The sequence below is a fragment of the Dromiciops gliroides genome, chromosome 2 (assembly GCF_019393635.1).
Source record: "Dromiciops gliroides isolate mDroGli1 chromosome 2, mDroGli1.pri, whole genome shotgun sequence".
Classification (NCBI taxonomy): Eukaryota; Metazoa; Chordata; class Mammalia; order Microbiotheria; family Microbiotheriidae; genus Dromiciops; species Dromiciops gliroides.
In genome coordinates, this window is record NC_057862.1 from 167,520,785 (window position 1) to 167,544,251 (window position 23,467).

The 23,467-nt window shown below is 37.8% G+C and overlaps 1 protein-coding gene and 2 non-coding genes across 6 annotated transcripts in view; 2 read left to right on the forward strand and 1 right to left on the reverse strand.

Annotated features, from left to right (window-relative positions):
• The window catches only part of LOC122740021 (aromatase), a 53,483-nt gene extending 32,130 nt beyond the window's left edge, over positions 1 to 21,353 (forward strand). For all 4 annotated transcript variants that reach the window (XM_043981791.1, XM_043981789.1, XM_043981790.1 and 1 more), the window contains 7 exons: positions 6,627 to 6,781; positions 9,185 to 9,361; positions 11,233 to 11,347; positions 15,044 to 15,158; positions 17,793 to 17,955; positions 18,489 to 18,730; positions 21,089 to 21,353. In XM_043981791.1, the coding sequence (XP_043837726.1) occupies positions 6,627 to 6,781; positions 9,185 to 9,361; positions 11,233 to 11,347; positions 15,044 to 15,158; positions 17,793 to 17,955; positions 18,489 to 18,730; positions 21,089 to 21,337 (1,216 nt within the window). In that variant the 3' untranslated portion in view covers positions 21,338 to 21,353. The remainder of the gene's footprint in view (positions 1 to 6,626; positions 6,782 to 9,184; positions 9,362 to 11,232; positions 11,348 to 15,043; positions 15,159 to 17,792; positions 17,956 to 18,488; positions 18,731 to 21,088) is intronic.
• On the forward strand, positions 12,852 to 12,955 carry LOC122744961. Its single transcript, XR_006355286.1, has one exon. It is a non-coding gene; the product is annotated as a U6 spliceosomal RNA (small nuclear RNA).
• Positions 21,354 to 21,557: 204 nt separating the features above from the next.
• LOC122744859 lies at positions 21,558 to 21,664 on the reverse strand. The gene has a single exon (XR_006355198.1). It is a non-coding gene; the product is annotated as a U6 spliceosomal RNA (small nuclear RNA).
• Between the last annotated feature and the right edge of the window lie 1,803 nt (positions 21,665 to 23,467).

Genomic DNA, 23,467 nt, shown 5'->3' on the forward strand with positions numbered 1-23,467 from the left:
CTAAGAGCAGTGAAGGGGGTTTGGATGGGCAGAGAATTTAGGGATTACTCACGGCCTCTTGGTGTGGAAATTCCCTCCACTAATGCAAATTGGAACTCGTCTGACTCATTTAAGTTGAGAGACCATCTACAGTTAAGTGAAAGAATAAGCATTTGTTAAATGCCTACTCTGTGCCAAATTTATAAATATTTTCTCACTTGTTCCTCATAACAACCCAGAGTGGGGGGGGGGGGGACGGGGAAGGTCCTATTATCCACTTTACAGTAAAAACTGAGGCAGACAGAAGTGAAATGATTTGCCCAGGATTACCCAGTTAGGAAGAGTGTAAGGCTGGATTTGAATCCAGGTCTTTCTGACTCTGGGCACAGTGCTCTATCCCCTCTGCTACCTAGATGGCTAGGAAAGCTAGCACTTTTATAACACTTAAGTTCCTACTCTGTATCAGTCTCTGTGCTAAGTGTTGGTGATAAAAAGCCAAAAGCAAAGCAATCCCTGACCTCAAAGGGCTTATTTTTTTTTGCAGGGCAATTGGGGTTAAGTGACTTGCCCAGGGTCACACAGCTAGTTAGTGTTAAGTGTCTGAGGCCAGATTTGAACTCAGGTACTCCTGAATCCAGGCCCAGTGCTCTATCCACTGTGCCATCTAGCTGCCCCAGCTTATATTTTAACAGGGTAGACAACATGTGTATATTTATATATGTGTGGCACACAGTAGGTACTTAATAAATGTTTATTGACTGACTATATACTGCATATACTATGTTTATACTGATCATGTATATACTGTCTAAAAGGGTATATACAGTCCCTAGTGGAGAAGGCACTAGAAGTTGGGGGGACTAGGCAAGGGCTCCTGATGAAGGCAGAACTTGAGCTGAGTCTCATAAGGAAACAGATTCCAAGAAGTGGAGGTGAGAAAGAGGAGGGTTCCAGGTATAGAACATAACCAGTGCAAAGGCATAAGGCAGGAGACAGTCTTGTGGGTGGACCTGGTGGGTGGGGGTGGCCCATAGAGCTGAACCACAAACACATGATCCAGCCATGTTAAATGCTTTCATTTCAAGAACTTTGTCCATGACTTAATATTCATCTTCCACTAAAAGAAGTTCAGTGTGTATGTGTGTGTGTGTACACCAAAAATAAAAAATAAAAATAAAAATGGTTATAAATAATTGATATAGACCCATAAGAAATCTCAGGGACCATCTAATTTTATTCCATCATTTACAGTTGAGGAAACCTGAGGGACCTGAAGTGACTTGCAAAGTCACACAGGTGGTACACATTAGAGGTAGGATTTGAATCCAAGTTTTCTGACTCGAGAGGCAGTGAGTACAATATGGTGTTTGCCAGTTCCTTCATAGGAAAGAGTGTTTGATGTGAAGTTAGAAGACCTCAGTTCAAATGTAAATTCCAGTGCTTACTGACAACATGATCTTGAACAAGCTCTTTCCCCAAATTGGGCTGCAGTTCCATTATCTGTAAAATGAAAAGGGTGGACTGTGAGTGGCTCTAAGGTAGAGCTCCTGCTCTGAAACTGTAATCCTACAATCCCTCCCCTTTTTGTTCTTTATTCTTAAAGTTTAGCTTCTTGCTCAGCATTTTTAAGATGTTAGCTCCCTCTATTGGCCATTATTCTTAGGCAATAGCACAATTTATTGACAGAAGGAAACTTAAGGGTAACAAGAAAATCACCAACAATTCCCTGACAGAATTGCACTGAGCTATTTAGTTTTAGCCAGTACAAAAGTTACAAAAAAAAGTTGTATATTCAGAAAGTGTCCTGACATGTTCTTGCTGTATTCTGCTCTATACATGAATTTTTTTCTTTCTTTCTCTTTTTTTTGGGGGGAGGGGGGTATTTTAGGTTTTGGGGGGAGGGGGGTATTTTAGATTTTTTTTTTTGAGAGCAGAGAATCCCCCACCAAGTCTCTGCTATGATTATGAGAGATATTGGAGCTTGCAGCAAATAAACCTGGGATCTCTGACCTCTGTATTTTGAGGTTTCCAGCCCCACTATAGGGTAGCATTTCCATTTGATACGATAGTTTTAGGCTATTTGCTATACTGCTTATATTGAAGGAAGAACCTAGAATTAAGTAGAAGAATTTTTTGTCTTTATTTGTTTGTTAAAGAGAAGAAAAAACTTTACAAAATTTTGAATGGTTTAATGCATTAGTTTATTTGGGGTGAAGGAAAGAGAATATTATCTTGAACATTGAGTGCTTTGATTGAAAGATGAAATCTTTTTTTTCTGAAAGATTTTTGGTCCACCTGTATTTAAACTGTAGCTTACCTATGCCTTCAGTTATTTATGTAAAAACAATCCTGTTTTCCCTTATTTGTTCTGCTATTCGTTCAAATTTTTATTAAGTGAAACATTTCAGTGTGGGTCATTGAACAGAATGAAATCGTTAAGGCTTATATATTATATAGCACATACTTAAATTGAGGCTTAGGCAAGTATCTGTATAATTTAGGTTAAAAAAACACCTCTCAGTTTACATTGTCAAATAAAAACATGTCCACGTGTGTGATAAGGACTGTTGAAAAGACATAGGTAACTACCTATATCGATGTGATTTAATGCTGTTTAGCCTATCTCAGCCAGTTTTCTCAAATGTAAAATGGTAATAGTAATAGCACCTACTTCACACAGTTGTGTTGAGGTTCAGACAAGCTAATACATATAAAATGCTTTGAAAATCTCCAAACATATATATATATATATATACATATACACACATACACACATACATATATATATATACTCACATACATATATATATATATATATACACACACACACATATACATATATGTGTGTATGGATATATGGATATGTAGGTATATATTCTACCTATTATTATCAGTATCATTATTATTAATGTTGAAATTGGTGTTGTCAGGGGCAGCTAGGTGGCACAGTGGATAAAGCTCCAGCCCTGGATTCAGGAAGACCTGAGTTTAAATCTGGCCTTGGACACTTGACCCTGGGCAAGTCACTTAACCCTCATTGCCCTGCAAAATAAACAAAAACAAACAAACAAAGAAAAAAAAAAGAAAGACACTGGTGTTGTCCTAAGGGTAATAATGCTGTGATGAGGGGTTAACTATGTTCTTTATGTTTGTTTTTGTTTTTGGTTTTGGTTTTTGTGGGGCAATGGGGGTTAAGTGACTTGCCCAGGGTCACACAGCTAGTAAGTGTTAAGTGTCTGAGGCTGGATTTGAACTCAGGTCCTCCTGACTCCAGGGCCTGTGCTTTATCCACTGTACCACCTAGCTGCCCCTCACTGTGTTCTTTAAATGCTATTTGTTTCTAATAATGCCAAGATAGGATAAGTATCTCGTGGTTGACAACTGTTCTCATCAATATATTGTTTAGTCTATGTCTTACAGCCAAAATGATAATGGATTCCTGAAAGAAATAATCTATATGTGAAATGTTGCTAGGAAGTTAACTCCTAGGGCGTACAGTAAACACAAAAAGAGACATGCACGTGCACATACACACAGATATGATATCCATTTTTCACAATGTATGCATCACTACACCCATTCTTCACTTTACTCTGGTCCTGGAGAGCTGACCATGCTCTAACTCCCTTTGTCACATCTCCAATCCAGTGGAAGAAGTGCCTGCTTTTTGCTGACACTGACCAATCTCAGGATACCTTCCTCTGTGGAGGTTGGGGGAACGGGCCAAAGACTGGGTCTACCGGTTCATTTAGCCTGATTTGTTGTCAAGCTGTGTCCTTGAGCATTCTGGGGATTTAGCCTTCATCCTTGGTAGAGCTGTTTAGTAAGTGCTTAATAAATGTTTATTGACTGATTAATTGATTGATTCAGCCAGAGCAGAGCTGTTATATGAAGACAGATCGACTAACTTCTCCCACAGCAACTTTTCAATCAATCAGTCAATAAATCAACAAGCATTTCTTAACTTACTATGTGTTAGCCATTGTACTAAGCCACTGGGATGTAAACACAAAGAATGAAACAATTCCTACTCTCAAGGAGCTTACTTCTGACACCACCTCTTGCCCACAGTAATTTTTTTTTTTGGTGAGGCAATTTGGGGTTAAGTGACTTGCCCAGTGTCACACAGCTAGTAAGTGTCTTGTCTGAGGTCAGATTTGAACTCAGGTCCTCTTGACTCCAGGGCTGGTGCTCTATCTACTGCACTACCTAGCTGTCCCCAGTAATTTATTTTTTCTCTCAATTTCTTCATCAAGCAGGGAGTCAACCTAAGCACTGAAAGTTGGTAAAAGCTGGTACTTTGGATTAGAAAATAATGGAGCCACAGTGGTTTCCATTTTTTTTTTTTTTTAGTGAGGCAATTGGGGTTAAGTGACTTGCTGAGGGTCACACAGCTACTAAGTGTTAAGTGTCTGAGGCCGGATTTGAACTCAGGTACTCCTGACTCCAGGGCCGGTGCTCTATCCACTGCAACACCTAGCTGCCCCAGTTTCCATTGTTTAAAAAATTGACTTGAGTTATTGCCCTTGCTCTGTTTTATTTTTATTTTAGTTTACCATGCTACAACAGAGTGATCAAGTTCTTATCGATGTAATGGACATGAGCACCATTATCATGTTTTTGTTTCTGTTTTCTGTGGGTTTTTATGTTTTGTTTTGTTTTGTTTTGTTTTTGCGGGGCAATGAGGGTTAAGTGACTTGCCCAGGGTCGCAAAGCTAGTAAGTGTCAAGTGTGTGAAGTCGGATTTGAACTCAGGTCCTCCTGAATCCAGGGCTGGTGCTTTATCTACTGTGCCACCTAGCTGCCCCCAAGCGCCATTATCATGAACCACCTACTGTACTATGAGAGAATACTCTATAACCAATGAGTCACAAGGGGAATCTTGGCACCTTGTCCTTGTTGAGCATAGCTCATGAGACAGCTCCTCCAGATATAGTTCCAGCTCAGCTTGTGAGCCACCAGGCAGGGCAAGTTGCCAAGGTAACAGGAAAAAATTCCTTAACTATTCTTCAACCTGGAGAGGCTGAAATATGATGACTACCACTGCAACAATGGCAAAGGCCCCCTCTTTCCCTTCTCTTACTTTCTACCTATCTTTATCATTCTTCAAAATTGATCTCAAAACTGAACAGAAGAAACCAAACTTGATTAGAAACTATGAGTGGGAGGGGGTGGCCTTAGGGGGACAACTTTTGGTAGAAGACTGGGACAGTGACTTCTTAGTCACATGAGAGTCTGCTCACTGCCTGTTCTATTTTTTTTTTTTACAGAAGAATGGGATTGTTAGAATGGGATGGGGGTGTGGGTGGGGAGAAGGTGTATAGGTGTGACTGGTTGTAGGGTGTGGGAAAAGGTAGAGGCTCATGACTCTGGTAGTATTGAGCCTCAGGTTCTCCCTTTTCTTTGAGGTGAGCAGATTGAATCTTTGGGTCAGTGATGGGGATCCATTTTGAAAGGAAGAAAAAAGAAGAAATAGAATGAATAAGAAAGGGAGAAGGATAGAGTATCTTCTCAGTTGTCTTAGCACAGGAATCTCCAATCGGTCAGAAAACTTAAAGGGAGGCAGGACATCATCATCTTGCACATATCAGGGAGCATTCTGAAAGTTTGGGTTTGTTTTGGTTTGGTTTTTTATCCACTAAAATGTCCTGGGATAAATTCCAGGATCTTTTGCGTTTCATCTTATTGTTCTTTTCTCAGCTCTTTACATCTCTTTACAATTATCTAGTATTATAAAATATTTTTCTGGTGTGTTCTAAAAAAAACTAACTGAACTTTCAGTATCAATCAAGAGCTTTTGGGGCGGGGGGGGGGGCAATGAGGGTTACGTGACTTGTCCAGGGTCACACAGCTAGTAAGCATTAAGTGTCTGAGGTTGGATTTGAACTAAGGTCCTCCTGAATCCAGGGATGGTGCTTTATCCACTGGGACATCTAGCTGCCCCAAGAGCATTTATTAAGAGCCTACTATGATGTGCTAGCTGCTGTGTATACAAATACCAAAAAAAAAAAAAGAAAAGAAAAGAAAAGAAAAAGAAAAAATTTCTACACCCATTACTATTCTCTAAGAGGGAGATAATATGTACACATATAACTAGTTACCAAATAAATGCATGATAATTAAATAGAGGGTACTCAGGTAGAGAGATCACTCACTAGAAGTTGGAAGGGATCAGGAAAGGCTCTGTGTAGAAGGTGGTATTTAAGCTATGCCCTGAAGGAAGAACAGGAATCCATGACATTAAGGTAAGGAAAGAACTCATCCCAGATATGGCTGACAGATAGTACAAAGTCATGGAGATAGGAAATAGATTACTGTATCTGAGGAAGAGAGAAGGCCCATTTGCCTGGACCATAAAGTGTGGGAAGGAAGTAATGAATAATAAGTGTGAAAAGATGGGTTAAGGCTGGGTTGTGAAATGCCAAACAGAGGAGTTTATAGTTTAGCTCTGAAGCAATAGGGAGCCACTGAAGTTTATTGAGTAGGGGAGTGGCATGGTTAGACTTGGGCTTAAGGAAAATCACTTTGACAGCTGTGTAAAAGACAGAAAGCATATTATAAATCAGTTCATATTTGTAAGATTATTTATATTTGTTAAAGACCATTTCCTAACAAAATTTTTTTAAATTTTTTTTCTTTCTTTTCAGGTCTTCAAGTATGTTCCATATAATGAAACATAGTCACTATATTTCTAGGTTTGGAAGCAAACTTGGGTTACAGTGTATTGGAATGCATGAAAATGGGGTCATATTTAATAACAACCCAGCTCTCTGGAAAGTTATTCGACCTTTCTTTACAAAAGGTAATCAAGTTCCTCTAGGCTTACATACTTACTTTCTTTTTTCCCCTCTGTGGGTGAATTTTGACAATTCTATTCAATCCTCTTGTCATTTTGTGAACTGAGTTTTACTCTTCTCTCTTGGTCAGAGTGGTTCCTTCATAGGACCAAAGGACAGTTAGAGTCTCTGCATGTGTGGTTAGTTTAATCTAGAACTGTTTGAAAAAACTAAAAAGTTTTTTTCTGTACAATGCCAAACAACAGGCTTGATTGAATTGATCAGATGTCTTGACAGTGATAGATTCAAGGATGACATCATAGAAGTCATAGAGCTAAGGGACATTACAGGTGATATAATCTTAACTTCCTCATATTACGTATGACAAAACTGAGAAGCAAATAGGTTAAAAGATATATCCCTTCTTTGTTCAAATCCTACCTCTGAGACATCTTGGTTGTGTGATTCTGAGTAAGATACTGATCATCTCAATGTCCCAGACAAATGTCTAAGACTAAATGTTGCAAAGAAGGTGCTACTGGGAAGGGAAATTCCTCACCAAGAGCTACTAAAATCTGTGAAATCACACATATGCTCCCTTCCCTGCAAAAGTCTCAATCATGGTGTAGAGTTAGCACCTGAGTCCAGGCCTAGGAACTCTCAATCCAGCACTCATGCCCTGGGCCACCCGAGGTTTCATAGTAAACTGGGATATTCTGAGTATACATTACTAACCATTGAGGTAAACATTAAGATAGGTAAGCCTTTGTATGACTCATTCCTCAATGCCTCTGTCCAAAACAAAACAGTGTTCTACTTGACCATGACTCCGTGCTTGTGTGGTTATTCCCACATTCAGATGTTGTATAGGTATAACTGTAGTGTACCATGCCAGATAGTTGTTTCCCTTTTAGATGACCTATATAGTAGATGAGACCCCACTGCATGACCTCTAGAATAGGAGAAAAGTGTCCAAGTGTCAAGTGAGCCCTTCACCCAGATGTTCATCCTCATGGCTATTGAATTATGAAACTACTACCACTATCCTTGAAGACAGCCCTGCCTTCTTCCAGACCTGACACATGTTGAGGGAAATGAATCTCTTTGGTGGCTACATTGATCAAAGTGAATGCACAGACTATGAGGGGAAAAAGGGAATATATTTCCTGTATTTTCCTTATGAGACCTTATGCTAATCACCCCCTCCACTTGCACCAGGATCATCCAAGTCAAAAAGGATCAAAGATTTAGCCTTTTCAGAGCTATTAGAAGTCACTTAGTCCAATGCCTTCACTTTCAAGATGAGGAAACTAATAGGGTCCAGAAAATTTAAGTGATTTACCTAAAGTCATATCTATAATAATGAAAGGTAGGATTTCCAAACCCAGGTTCTTTGATTCTAAATTCAGTGCTTTTTTCTCAGACTTATTAGGAGTAGTTAGCCTTCATAAAACAACTTTCCTGGCACAAAAAATGCTAATAAGACTTTAAGTTAATTATCAGACTCCTCTTGACAAGTTCTTAGGCCTGCAAGAAGCCTAAAAGATGAGTAGATTGCAAACTGACCACAAAATTAGACCCCCACCTAACTTTCTCTGAGATTAAGTAAGGGGCAGCTAGGTGGTGCAGTGGATAAAGCACAGGCCCTGGATTCAGGAGGACCTGAGTTCAAACCTGGCCTCAGACACTTGACACTTACTAGCTGTGTGACCCTGGGCAAGTCACTTAACCCTCATTGCCCCGCAAAAGAGAGAGAGAGAGACAGAGAGACAGAGAGACAGAGAGAGAGACAGAGAGAGATTAAGTGAATTCACATTGCCTATTGAAATTAAACTGATGCACTGGTATTTTTAAGTGATCACTGGATGTCAATTGCATTTCTTGATGAAACTATCTTTCATCCCTCAAGGTGACAGTTTCATGTCTATTCTCTGCCCCAGCAGAACATTCATTTGTGGCGGTCTGGTGATCTGGCCACGTGCTTTGTAGTGATAGTGAAGTGAAGCTCAGGGAATGAGTGTTTCAGGAAATAGGGCCAAAATTCTTGCTTCTAAGGAATTTTCCCCTTGAAATATCCTAGACTCTGGATTTCTATCTGCGTTAATAGAATACACCATTTCCTTCCTCCACTTTCAGCTTCCTTCTGTCTGTGTTGATCCAGCCTTTTGGAGCAAATGTTAAGCATTTAAACATCTACTTAAATCCACGTCTTCCCCAGACCACCATTTGTAAGTGAGCCAAAAGTTTGTCTTAAAGAGTATTTCAAGCTCTTTAACACATTGGGCAAAAACTGAGAGTACTAGATATGCTCAAGCCATAGAGCAACGGAGAGTCATCGGTTCTGTTTCTGGACTGTGGACTTCACCTAACTTAATTATTTTTGTTTTAATTCTGGTTTACTGACTATTTTATATATGTGTGCTTTTTAGCTTTGTCTGGGCCAGGCCTTGTGCGCATGGTGGCTGTTTGTGTTAACTCAACTGTAATTCATCTGGACAAACTGGAGGACGTCACCAATGAATTGGGTTATGTCAATGTGCTGAACCTCATGAGACGCATTATGTTGGATACCTCCAATATCCTCTTCTTAGGGATTCCTCTGGATGGTACTGGAAATCTTCTTCTTGTCACATTATACTTTGTCCTTTTATTGATGAGAGAGCCAGATTCTACCCTCTGCAAGGAGAAGGGAGAGATAGGAGAAGACTCCTGTAAATATGTTCTGTTAATGAATGTGCCCCCGATTATATATTTAACTGATCTTATGGGTTTTGTTTTTCCAAGTATATGTGTTTCACTTTCCATATAGCTCTTTTGGAAAGGGAACTATGCCATCTATTTATTTTATATCTCTATTCAGGCCTGGTATATTTCTCTGTACATAACAGAATTTCATTTCATCTGGTTAAAAAACTGATACCATTTTGGCCAAAGGCTAAAAACAAACAAGTGAGTTCAATTTGTTAGTTAAGACAGCCTGCTGCCAACCAAGTTGAACTTTTATGTACCTCTAACTATTTAGGGGTTGCATATGTGCAAATACCTACTCCCCATCCTCTAAAATATATAAAAACTATACCTATATGATATGAAATGGATAGTATCTTACATTTATGTAGCATGTGACATTTTAGCAAAAACAAAAAACCTGCGACAATCATAGTTGCAATAACAGAAGCAGGGGCCAAAGGGATGAGACTGAAAGTCTCACTGTATACTCTGCCCTTTTCTGTACCACATCTAAACTATTGTGTCCCGTGGATGACACCACATTTTCAAAAGGATATCGACAAGCTAGAAACTGGGGATTTTTAGCCCAGAAGAGAAAAGAAGAGGAAGAGAGAGGATGATAGTTATTTGAAAAGATTTGAAGAGTTATCATCTAGAAAAGGAATTACACTTGTTCTGCTTTGCACCAGAGGTCAGAACCTATAAGAATTAGAGAGAAGCAAATTTCAACTCTAAACTAAAAGCTTCTTAATAATTAGTGCTGATCCTGTACAGGAAGAGCTGGCTCAGGTTCCCTCTCACTGGAGACCTTCAGAGCACAACCACATGACCACCTGCTGGGGACACTCCAGAAGGGATTGTGCTATGGATAGAGGCAGGCTAGATGACCCCTAAGATTCTGTCCAGCTCTGAGAGTCTGAATTCTATATGCCATTGTCCCATCCAAACCTTCCTGAGACAGGGAACCTCATGTGCAATTACCTAATTCTGAATAGCCTCAGATCTCATAAGTACCTGAAAATTAAGTCAGGTAAAAGCTTCATTTTGTAGAGGACATTTAAAAGGAAACGAAGAATTGTCAGTTATCTCATGAATGTAGGAAGCCCAAATAATACCAGACATATTATTTACATTCCTTTGTCTACTCAGGTAATTTACCAAATAATCATCAACCCCATATTTCAGCCTGTCTTGGAGAGACCTGGTGAAATTTGAGAAAAGCATGGTTTTTCTTAACATATTATTATGTAATGTGGGCTGTGTAGATCTGGCTACCTTGTGGTTGCATTTATTCAACAGCATCAAGTGAAGTAAAGATTTTGCAGTTCCCAGCAGCAGAAGGAATGGTGGTTCTTTGCCATTCCTTATCTTGGGAACCATTCCTGGTACCTTGCCTCCTACCACTACTGATTTCCACTCTTCTCCTAGAGAATAGCATGGGTTTGAATTGTGTGACTATGGAGGCTTGTCCTTTGGTATATGTGAGACTCTGGTCTGGTCCCCAAAGTGGAGAACTGGCAATTATCTAGTTCATTTGGCCAATACTGACACATAGATAGGCAAACTAAATAATTGAAAGCCTGATTCATGTAGTGGTTCTCACTAGGCTAAAATTTAAATTGACAATGCTTTGCCTAATAGAGAACCATAGGTAGCTAAGAGCTTGCTATTTGAGATTATGCTATGTTCAAAGAAACCTACTTTGACTTACATATTACCTAAAATGGTTTCTCATTTTTATTTTCAGAAAATGCCATTGTGGTCAAAATACAGAACTATTTTGATGCGTGGCAAGCTCTCCTTCTCAAACCAGACATCTTCTTTAAGATATCTTGGCTATACAAAAAGTATGAAAAGTCTGTGTAAGTAACACTAACTTTGAAAATTTGGGAAAAGGACAGATTTCTTCCTTTCTAACTTTGCCTTTCCAGTGATTTTTCTGTTATCAATGGTATATTTGAGAGTTATGCTATAAGTAGGTTATATCATTTTAGCTGCCTCAGATTGGATCACAAAGCAAAGGAGGAATGCTCTTGATAGGTGTTTTTGATGTGTAACTAGATCTAAGATTTGTGTGCTCGGGAGTTTGGGGCTAGAACACTGTTGCTTTGCTAGAAAGAAAGGTTAACTGACCCCATTTCTATCATTTAATAACAACCTTTTTTCTCTAAACCAGGAGTTCATAACGTTTTTTTTGTCATAGACTCCTTTTGAAGTCTGCTGAAGCCTATGGACCCCATGCCAAAATGAAAAGTAAAATACATAGGATTAAAAAGGAAACCAATTATATTGAAATAAAGTTATCAAAACATAAAAAATCCCGAACCATAAACATCCTAATCTGTGTACCCCAGGTCTATAAGCCTTACTCTAGACCAACCCTTTTTTAACTCTCAGAAATGGAGCCACTGAGTCAAGTTACAGTTCAGTTACTTCAGACTTAATTTTCATTAATCCTACTTGTAGGGATTTATAATACTCTTTAAGGCTAGAATAGTTCAGGTTAAAAGAAAATGAGTGAAATTATCAACAAATCCATGTGACTCTTTTTCCATGAAGGAAATACTATGTGTATGTGTGTGTGGTTGTGTGTGTGTGTGTTTTGATGTATTTTGGTAGGACTTGAATATATCCATAAACAGAATATATAGAGTTAGTAGTTTTGATCATGGCCCATCACTTACACTGCCCTGTCCCAATGTAAAGTTGAGCAGTTGCAGATTACAGGCTATCTGGCACATTTTCACATGAGAGAAAAAGCATCTAACTCATGATCAATTGAAAATTGGAGGTATATATTGGTAGGATGAAAGCAAATATTTTTGTACCTTACTGTGTGAAGTACTTTGCAAAAATTATCTCATTTGTTCCTCACAACAATCCTGTGAGGTAGGTGTTGTCATATCCCCATTTTACCGATGAGGAAACTGAGAAAGGCAGAGAGGTTAAGTGATTTACCCAGGGTCATATAGCTAGTAAATATCTGAGGCTGGTTTTGACCTAGGGTTTTCCTGAGTCCAGGCTAAGCACTATATCCACTGTGCCAACTAGCTGCCTCATATAGAGATAAGTCAAAATGGAATGTGAGGAAAATAATGATTATTTATATTTTGGAAGGATTTAATAAAGATGGAGATCTTTATTGGCATGAGATGTATGGTATTCCCAACAAAAGAATGTGATAGCTATATTAGGAGAAGCTGAAAAATTGCCTGTTTTCTCCATTTTACTCCCCATTTCAGGTGGGAAATCAACAATATTCTATTTCAGACCAAAGGAACCCACAAGCTTACAAAAAGTTTTCTCAATTTTTTACTGTTTCATACTCTTCATTAAGAATACTATGTAACTATTCCTGTATGCAGTGTTCTCTTCAGCAGAATATATACTAACATTGAAGCAATACAGAAAAAATTAGCATAACCCCTGAAAAAGAATGACATGTATTTTGTGAAACATTTCATATTTTTAAGTTCATAATAACAAAAAGAAAATTCCTAAATTTAAAAAATATATATCTCTTTTACATATGTTAAGAGAAACAGATATAGATACAGACAGATCTTTCTCCTGAGCTCCAGGCTTGCATCACCAATTTCCTATTAAACATTTCAAACTAGATATCCTGCAAGCATCTTAAACTGTGCATGTCCAAAGCAGAACTCATTCTCTTTTCTCCCCCTTTCCTCCAAGTCATATATCTTCCTAACTGCCTTCTCTTTTTCAAGAGCACTACTGCCCTTCCAGTCCCCCAAGATTTCAACCTTAGTGTATTGTCCTTGACTTGACACTGGGACTCACCACACGTTATCCAGACAGTTGCCAAATCATATCTTTTCTGTTTCTACAACATTTCTTACAACTGATCACCTCTCCACTCACAGTTCAAGTTCCCAAAACCTCTTGTTGACTATTACAATACCCTCCTAATCATTCTATTTGCCTCAGTCCTCTCCACACTCCAATCTATCCTCCATTCAGCTGCCAAAGTGATTTCCCTAAAGTAAAGGTTGGATCATGTCATTTTCCTAATTAATCATTTCTATTGGCTCCCTGTTACCTCCAGAATCAAATATTAACTACTGTGCTCCTTCACAATATGGTCCCATCCTACCTTTTCAGCTGTATTATATGTACATTAGTTTCCTTCACAACACACTGCAGTCCAGCCAAATTGGCCTTCTTATTGTTCCACAGACATGGAACTCCATGCCCTTCCCCAGGCCTTTGCACTGGTTGTCCCTCCTGGAACATATCCCTTTTCTCTTCTGCCTCCTCGAATCCCTAGCTTCCTTCCTTCAAGGCTCAGCACAAGTGCTACTTTCTAAGTGAAGTCTTTCCTGATCACTGCAAATACCAGTGCCTTCCAAAAAACATTACTTGTATATTTTGTACATACCAAATTTACATAAGTGTTATCTCTCCTTGGTAGATTATAAAATCCTTGAGGGCAAAAACTTTTGTCTTTATATCCCCAGCACCTGATTTTTATAAGTATGAGCTACCCAAAGATGATTGTAAGATAAAAGATAAAGACTCATCCTAAATTCAGCTAAGGTGTTCTTCATTTAATAAATATACATTCTGCCACCTGGACTGTACTTAAAACCTTTTCAAAATGTGCTCCACTGGTGTAGCTATTGAGAATCCAGAACCACTTCCATGTACAGTATATGTGCACTTGTGTGTGGGTTTGTAGACATACATGTTGAGGGAGGAAGGGATTTGTATATATACACAAGCATATATGTAAATATCATATTTGCCTGCTATGTATATATGTGTATTTAGATAGATGGATAAATCAATATATAGTACATATGTGTTGTGTGTCTGTGTTTGTTTGTATATACATATACACATGTGTATTATAAACATGCATATACACACCCATATATATCACTTAACCTTTCATCACTCTAGGCTAAAAGTGTATCACCCTGGGGGCTAAGTGGTGAAACACTCCCAAGAAAAGTTGAAACCAGATTACAATGGGAAATATTTAACAAAATAAATAAAAATGCAATAGAATATAGAAAATGTTAATATATGGATTTCTAAGTCAATATGCTGCTGGCCCATTTCTATTTTAGTTTGATAGCACTGCTTTAGGGAATTCTCTAAAACTATATGTATACAAATATATTGACATTATATATGTGTGTATGTTAGCTTCATGAATGATAGATCATAGTTGTCATATATACATATACAAATATATATATATATGTTAATATTCAGGGTGTCCCAAAAGCCTTAATGAGGTTTTAAGCTATTAAAATTGTACTAAGATGTTTGGGACACTCTGTACATAACTTTAGCACATAAAAGTGTCAATTTGCCCCAAGTCACCGTCACAAAATGCAAAATATATTTAGATTATATATGCTTTATATTATTTATCTATATATGTCAAGTATATTTATAAAAATTCAATTTCATTTATTTCTTGGGACAAGTGGTTTTAATCAAGATTGAACACCTGATCTAAACAAATGGCAGATGTTGCGGAACTGAGATGAATCAGGGTAGATTAATTTTATTTATTTTTATTTCAGCAAGGATTTGAAGGATGCCCTAGAAATTTTAATAGAGGAAAAAAGGCACAGGCTTTCCACAGATGATAAGCTGGAAGACTGTATGGATTTTGCTTCACAATTGATTTTCGCCCAGGTACAGTGGACAATTTAGAATAGAAACAGGCTCTTATTCCTTGTGTCTACTTAGTCAAAGTGAAATGATGGATAGAATAATTATCATACAAGTTTGTTAGAGGAAGTCTGGTGAGCTATAGAATTCAAGCTAAAATACTTTTTTTTTCCTTTTTAGTCTAATTTTTTTGTCTTTTTAGTCCAAATTATTCAAGTAACTGCATGAACCCTACATTTTGGTAAGCAATAACTTTAATATGGTGACAAATTTTCTTTGTGGAACATATGTTTTTGTGGAAATATGTGTACATATATACAAATATGTTTGCGTATATACACATATACTTACATGTATATCCATAAACAAGCAGACAGTTGTGAACATTAGATGTAGTCTTAGTGGGAATTCTTAACCATATACTAGTCTCCTCTCCAATCAAATTCCAAAATTTATTGTCTCCTAGCTAGTACAAGTCACTACATTTCTATAACAAAGTAATGAAGGCACAGCTAGTGCAAGCTGACTTAAACCCATTCAACAACTGGGCTGAAAAAATTATTTGGTTGGTTCTTCAGAAGGATTTTTTTTCTAAATGAACATTGGTCTCAAATGAAGAGTTTGGATAACGTTCACAGCTGCACTCTAATGGCTATATGACAGACTGACTCTATTGGCTGTGGTTGGGGGGTGTGAATATCTGATTGTCTATTAATTTAACCAGCAAAGCTTAATGGCAAGATGCAGGTGTGAAAACCTGTCACTTACAGATAAGTGGGCTTCCACTGGGGGGTAATGAAGTTGTTTAAAATAAGACGTTGTTGAAATATTGTCCCATCATCAGGGCATTTATGCCACTCCTAAAGTGTGGCCTGTAAGTGCATAACTTTCCTCATAGGAATATAATACCATAGCTTTGATTGGCTTGGTTTTGGGGATAAGAAGTTCCTTGATGTAAACATGCTCCAGAAACTGGGTAAAGGGAAAGCACCAAGGACCATTATCCTGCTCCTTCCTTCCTAATCTCTATCAGCAAAATTCCTTTTTTTTTAGGGCCTTGCCTAACATTCATAGTATCAAATATTTAGCAAAGACCTGGAGCATCCATGCTGGCTAGAGTCCATTCTACAATTCTCCCAATTGTCATTAAATATGTACTAAGTCATCTCTTTCATAATAGTTTGTCTCACTGGGGGCTTGCGAGGCTAGAGTTAGCCATGTCTGAGACCAGTATAAAGGTTCAAGCATTTATAATGAGATCTAAGCCATATTTTTAGCATTATCCTAGGAAGAGGCAGGAAGGGATTTTGGTTAAATGGAAGATTAAAAGAGAGAAAAAGGGTGCAAATTTAAAGAAGTGTCTTTTATAGAATAAAAGTCTATCTACTAAGAAAACTACTAAGTTCAAGTTTTTATTTCTTTTTAAATTTTGGAAATATGGATTTGATTTGGACTGACAACCAAGATTTTGAGACTGTAGCTAACTATACAATTCTTCAAAAACTGGTTGAATAATGAACATTTCATTTAACTAGCTGTGTCTTATACACTACGCCAAACATTTAATTGCACTGCTTCTTATTAAATTGGCTGGTGATGTGAACTGGCCCAGCTGACTAACTGAATGCTCTAGTAATATCTAGATATAATCTCCAGAATAGATATATGATAAACCCATAGAGGGCAAGTGACTTGATTAAGGTTAACCCACAGGTAATAATGCAATAGCATCAAGGTCCAAATTAAAGTAGTCTGTCTACAGAACCATTGTGTTTTTCACTCATATGTTAAGGTATTGTGTTTAATAGTCTGGTTACTTTCTAGTTAGCCCTAAAAGCCAACCTTTGGGGTATACAACAATTGTAAATTGCAACCCTGTTCCCAACCACTATCAAGACACATTTTGTACTGGGAGCTAAAGAGCCTTCAGTGTAAAATCCCATACCCCCTGGCCTTGGTCACCTTGGAAATAATACACATCCTCACTTTATTACATGCAATAAATAGTGTGCCTTTTCCCCTGTGTGAGCACCTGCATCCACTCATGTGTGAATGCACACACACACACACACACACACACACACACACACACACACACACACCTCTCCCATTTCAGGCTTGAAAATATGATTATGGAGGTAGCTAAGTAGCACAGTGGATAAAGTACCAGCCCTGGATTCAGGAGGACCTGAGTTCAAATCTGGCCTCAGACACTTGACACTTACTAGCTGTGTGACCCTGGGCATGTCACTTAACCCTCATTGCCCTGCAAAGAAGAACAAGAACAAGAACAAGAAGAACAAAGAAAGAAACAAAGAAAGAAAATATGATTATATTGTTATCATACCAAACAGAAGAAATACAAATCCTTAAGTTAGACATATCTGATAGATATTTGAATAACACCAAATAGCCAGGCATTGGGAAGTAACAGGCAGGATGGCAGAATTTTTCAGTTCTTATCTAAACCCTCAGCTTCATGTAAATATTTATTACTGTTTCATTACAATGAAAATATGGATTTCCTTGTTTTCTTTAAACTATTCCCAGATACTTTTCAGATTCTTGTTCTGAATGTTAAGCCTCACCCTACTTTCCTCAGCACTTTGATTTTTACCATCATGTCATTTCTTTTTTAAACCTCTTTGCATTTTTCAGGGGCGCGGAGAATTGACAGGTGAGAATGTGAACCAATGCATCCTGGAAATGCTGATTGCTGCCCCTGACACTCTGTCTGTCACTGTGTACTTCATGTTACTGTTGATTGCAAAGCATCCAAAGGTTGAAGAGGCAGTAATGAATGAAATCCAGACTGTTATTGGTAAGGGAAATAAAAGAAAGTCTCAGTTAAATCAGTGGTGCTCCAAAAAAAATTGGTCAGAGGGTCCCCTTCTTATAGCTGAAGGACTTGAAGTAAAACATTAATACTTTTAAGTAACTTGTTCAGACAGCAAAGTAATAAAATGTTCTTTTTGCTGCTTGATAAACAAACTCTTTAGCGCTATCTCTGGATGCTCAAACTTAGGTTTGAATGAAATTATGAGGCTGCTAAAACCAACCATATTGGGGTTACCAATTGTAAAGTGGGTGGCGTGTAAACTCACGAAGGCCAAATGTCCACAGGATTTAAGAATACGATAGGCACTTATCTCTTTGATGGTTTTATATTCTTCTAATGGAACTAATGGCCCCTGGAATTTAGGTTTGAGGTGGAAAGCACTGGTAATATAAACTTTTAAAATGATTCTGCTAAGTCCTTCAGAAACTAATTTTCATAACTATGATAGCTCAAGTAGCAATGTTGCAATGAAGATAATGTTAACCTCCTTTATTCTTTCTGTGATGTTCTTACAGGTGAGAGAGACATTAAGATGGGCGATGTGCAAAAATTAAAGGTGGTAGAAAGTTTCATTTATGAGAGCCTGAGATACCAACCTGTTGTGGACTTGGTCATGCGCAAAGCTTTGCAAGATGATGTGATTGATGGCTATCCGGTGAAAAGGGGAACTAACATTATCTTGAATATTGGAAGGATGCATAGACTCGAGTTTTTCCCCAAGCCGAATGAATTTACCCTTGAAAACTTTGCAAAGAATGTAAGATATCTGTCTTGGGCATTTAAGAAACTAAAATGTCTCTCTCCTTTAAGTGTAAAATTGAAAAAAAAAAATTTTAATGCTCACTATTCTGAGTAGGTATTTTTTACACCAAATATAAGTCACCCTTTTTGACTCCCCCTTTCTTTACAAGAAATACAAATTTTCCCTTCTCTGGAACAGCGTCTAATCTTCCCTAGTCTCATAGCTCCCCCAAAACAGTAACCTTTTCACACATCAGAGAAAGGAAAGAGAATGGGGGGATGGGGGAATGGGGAAGAGGAAGAGAACAAGAATTTGTTAAGCCCCTAATATGTGCCAGGTACAAATATCTCATTTAATCCTGACACGAACTCTAGGAAGTATCCCCATTTTACAGTTGAGGAAACTGAGGCAGACAGAGGTTAAGTGACTTGTCCAAGGTCACACAGCTAGTAAATATCTGAGGCCTGATTTGAACTCAGTTCTTCCTGATGCCAGGTCCAGTTCTCTGTGTATTATGGCACCATCTAGGCAGTGTGGTACTGTGGAAAGAGAATTGGAGTGGAAGAAAGACTCTGGTTTATATCTTAGCCCTGTTGCTTACCACCCTCCTGTGGCTCTGGACAAGTCATTTTCATTTTCTGTAAAAATGAGACTAGACTAGATGCAAGGTATCAAACTCACTGCTCAGAGAAACTCCTGAGTGTTGCTGGAAGCAGATTAAAAATGTAATTGAGAAATATTTAACAAAATAAATAAAAATACAATATGACATAGATAATGTGAATTTATGGTTTTATAATTCAATATCTAGCTGGCAGTGATCTGTTTCTATTTGAATTTGACATCAGTAGGCTGAGATGACCTCAAAGGTCCCTTCTTGCTCTTCATATGGTCTTCTGACATAGAAATATAAATGGTTGAACAGTAAAAAATTCTAATCAATGTATTGTTTTGCTTATATTATGACAAAGAAGTTTCTTGACTATCTTTTTGTACAGAATTAATTGATGGCTCCACTTAAAAGGTGTATGACTGGTCATCAAACTTCTCTGGATCTTAGTTTCTTGCCTCTTCTTTAAAATGAAACTTTTAGTAGATAATATCCAAGTTCCAATCTACAACCAAAATACAATGATCCTATGAATTAAATAGTTATTTTGGTATTATACAGAAATAATTAGATCTTAGTGAAAATAAGGAATGCACCTGAAGTCTTCATGTGTTCATTTGTGTCCAATGGAACAAAAAGTTTGGGACTATTTGATTTATCATGACTCTTTAGGATAGTCTTAGGAGTAGCAGGTACCTGTTATATAAATTGTGTAAAGAGTGCCCTTAACCTAAATTACTCAGGAACTGAGATTACTTATCCCTCTCTCTTTCTACTTACATGTGAAATATAGACTTAGCCAATACAGCATCTATCCAGATAATCAAAGTAAAAATATTGGGGTTTTGAATTAACTGGATTCTGCTTTATGAACAATTGATTTATAAATAATGCCAGTCATCTGGAAAAAAATAAGGAAAATAAGTTATTTCCAAACATTTCAAGGTTTGGCATCATGTAGATCAAAATTCTACATATTTTATTTTTTAAAATATATCCAGGGGCAGCTAGGTGGCGCAGTGGATAGAGCACCGGCCCTGGAGTCAGGAGTACCTGAGTTCAAATCCGGTCTCAGAAACTTAACACTTACTAGCTGTGTGACCCTGGGCAAGTCACTTAACCCCAATTGCCTCACTAAAAAACAAACAACAAAACAAATAAAAATATATCCAGCTGTCCAATGTCTCATAGACATTTTTTCAGCCTTAGTGACTTGGAAATTTGTGGTAGATCTGAGACATCTTCCATCTTGTTGCTATAAACTTGCCATATTCACTATTATTAGTTGTTAGAAAATGAACTATGGTATTTAACTTTAAAATACATTTACTTGAAAAAAGAATGTAAAAGCTATCCAATACTGAAGCTATATTAAATAAATCAAACTGAACTGCAAAAACTTTTTCAGCTTGATTCACTGTAATTCATCTAGTAGGAAAGAGTTATATGACTAGATGACTGGAACCTTCACTCAGTGGCTTTGTCACTTATTTGCACACTATTAAGATAACCCTTAACAGGACAGCTAAGTGGTGCAGTGGATAAAGCACCAGCCCTGGATTCAGGAGGACCCGAATTCAAAACTGGCCTCAGACACTTGACACTTACTAGCTGTGTGACCCTGGGCAAGTCACTTAACCCCATTGCCCCACCAAAAAAAATAAAGATAACCCTTAACAAATTGGAACAAGCAGATTTTTTAGTGTTAGATAAATGCCACTTGCCTTTCATATCCTTGTCTAATTGTCTGTTTGTTTTCACAGGTTCCTTATCGTTATTTTCAGCCATTTGGTTTTGGCCCCCGTGCCTGTGCAGGAAAATACATCGCCATGGTAATGATGAAAGTCATCCTTGTCACAGTTCTGAGGCGGTTCCGTGTGCAGGCGTTGACAGGATGTTGTCTTGAACGCATTCAGAAAAAAAATGACTTGTCTTTGCATCCAGATGAGACTAGGGACTTGCTGGAAATGATTTTTATTCCAAGAAATACAGAAAAATGCCGAGCACAATAAAGATGATTATTCAGCATCTTCTTGAGAACAGTCCTCATCTGTAATTCATCTGACAAACATCCACCCTTCCCAGGTAGTGTCATCCTTATGATAAATATTTAGCTGCCTATCATGTTTTGCAGGCCCAAGACCTACAGGTTGTCAGCAAACTGGAATTCTGTCATCTTCAAACCAGAATCACAGATTTCAGAAAAAAAAACAAAAGAAACTTTTTTTTTTTTTGGTTTGGGTTTGCTTCACAAATTTGCGTGTCATCCTTGTGCAGGGGCCATGCTAATCTTCTCTGTATCGTTCCTATTTTAGTATATGTGCTGCCACAGCGAGCACGTGGGTTAAAAATGCTAACAGAAACTGAAGCCTTTTTTAAGGACCCAATTCTCCCAAGGCCCCCAGTAAACCTCAATTCTGAATTGTGAACAGGATCTCTAGTGACCTATCTTTAAAAGCATTTAAATGGCTATTACAGATATTATTTAAGGCTGTATGGACCCAAGCAGAATGAATTTGAGAATTCAAGTAGCTATCTAGGTGATTTGGGCAAAAGAAATCTGTTGTGGATAAAAAGGGATTGGGGGGTATGAGTCATTCAGTTTTTCCTGCAGAAATTAAATTTAACAGGCAAATGCTTAGACGTGTGGGGGCAGCTAGGTGGCGCAGTGGATAAAGCACCGGCCCTGGAGTCAGGAGTACCTGAGTTCAAATCCGGCCTCAGACACTTAACACTTACTAGCTGTGTGACCCTAGGCAAGTCACTTAACCCCAATTGCCTCACCAAAAAAAAAAAAAAGAAAGAAAGAAATGCAGCAGTTGACTTTGTATATACACAATCACAACACACAGTTAACTCTTGATTATTCATTGTAGAAGGTCAGTTAGCTATAACGGGTTGGAGCGGTGGGGGCAGTGGGGACAATTCCAAAGTTGTATATGAAGACTAAAAATTATCTAACTCTTGTGACACTAGTATGGATAATGGAGAGTTTACTATGAAATGATACAATTGTAATTATATTGAAATTACCTAACTTATATCTATACACCCATTCCTTGAGGTTGGAGGGGAATTAATTCTAATTCTTCTATGCTCTGACTCTTGAGCTGGTGCAAGTCATTCCAGAATCTATCTCCCATCTTCCTCATCTTCCACTATTTTTCCTCTTTTTCCTCATCCCTCACTTTCTTCCTAGCTTCTTCATCCCCTCTCTCAATACCTCCCAAACCCAAGGTGGCAAATAAATGGGGAACAGAGTTAAAGTGGAAGCCATTCCAGTCTTTTTTTTTTCTACCTCAGGTCTTCTACACATCAAAGAATTAAGTAGAGATTTGACAGTTATGTAGTTTATTTCACCACCTATAACTATGAACAAAATTTATGCTTAAAATGTGCAGAATGGTTGTCCACAGTAATCAGACTGAGTAATTACTAAAGATCCACTTGGATTCCTACCCTGCAGACATTGTGGCTATAACTAAATAATACCAAACATCCATGTAAAACTGAAAATTTCACTGTTATCTAAACATTTGTAAATATCCAGATATCTTGGCATTAAATAGATCAACTATCCTAATATTTGACTAAATTTTTCAGTTTTCATCCTGTAGTTTGGTATTGTACAGTCTGAGTACATGTCAGGGAAAAGACTGCAAGCTCCTATAGGACAGGGACTATGTTCTATATTTTTATTTTGTATCCTTCATGCAGCATCTAGTACAGTGTGTGGAAAGTACTACAGCATCAGTGACTGATGGCCAGGAGCCAAGTTAAAGTGCAGAGTTGAGGCAATTATCCAGAGAATTCAGGGAATGGGTACCAGTTACTTAAATAAAAAATGGTTTTATTGATTTGAATTGTTTAGATTGTCTACATGATTCAGATTCACTAGATAATTGTGTAACCATTCACTTACTTATGCCTGTATGAACTTGGGAAGGTATATCTGAAGCCAGAGTAATATAGTCACAGTTATCAAAACAATTTGAACCATCAGAAGGAGCACTAGCAACTTGGGTTTGCATTATCATTATTTGCCGTGCTTAAATTCACCCATTGCTTACTGCCCTCATCTTTTCTTGGCCTCTCTCTGGATCTATGTAGCACAAGCTAGGCAGGCTTGGAGCCAAATGACT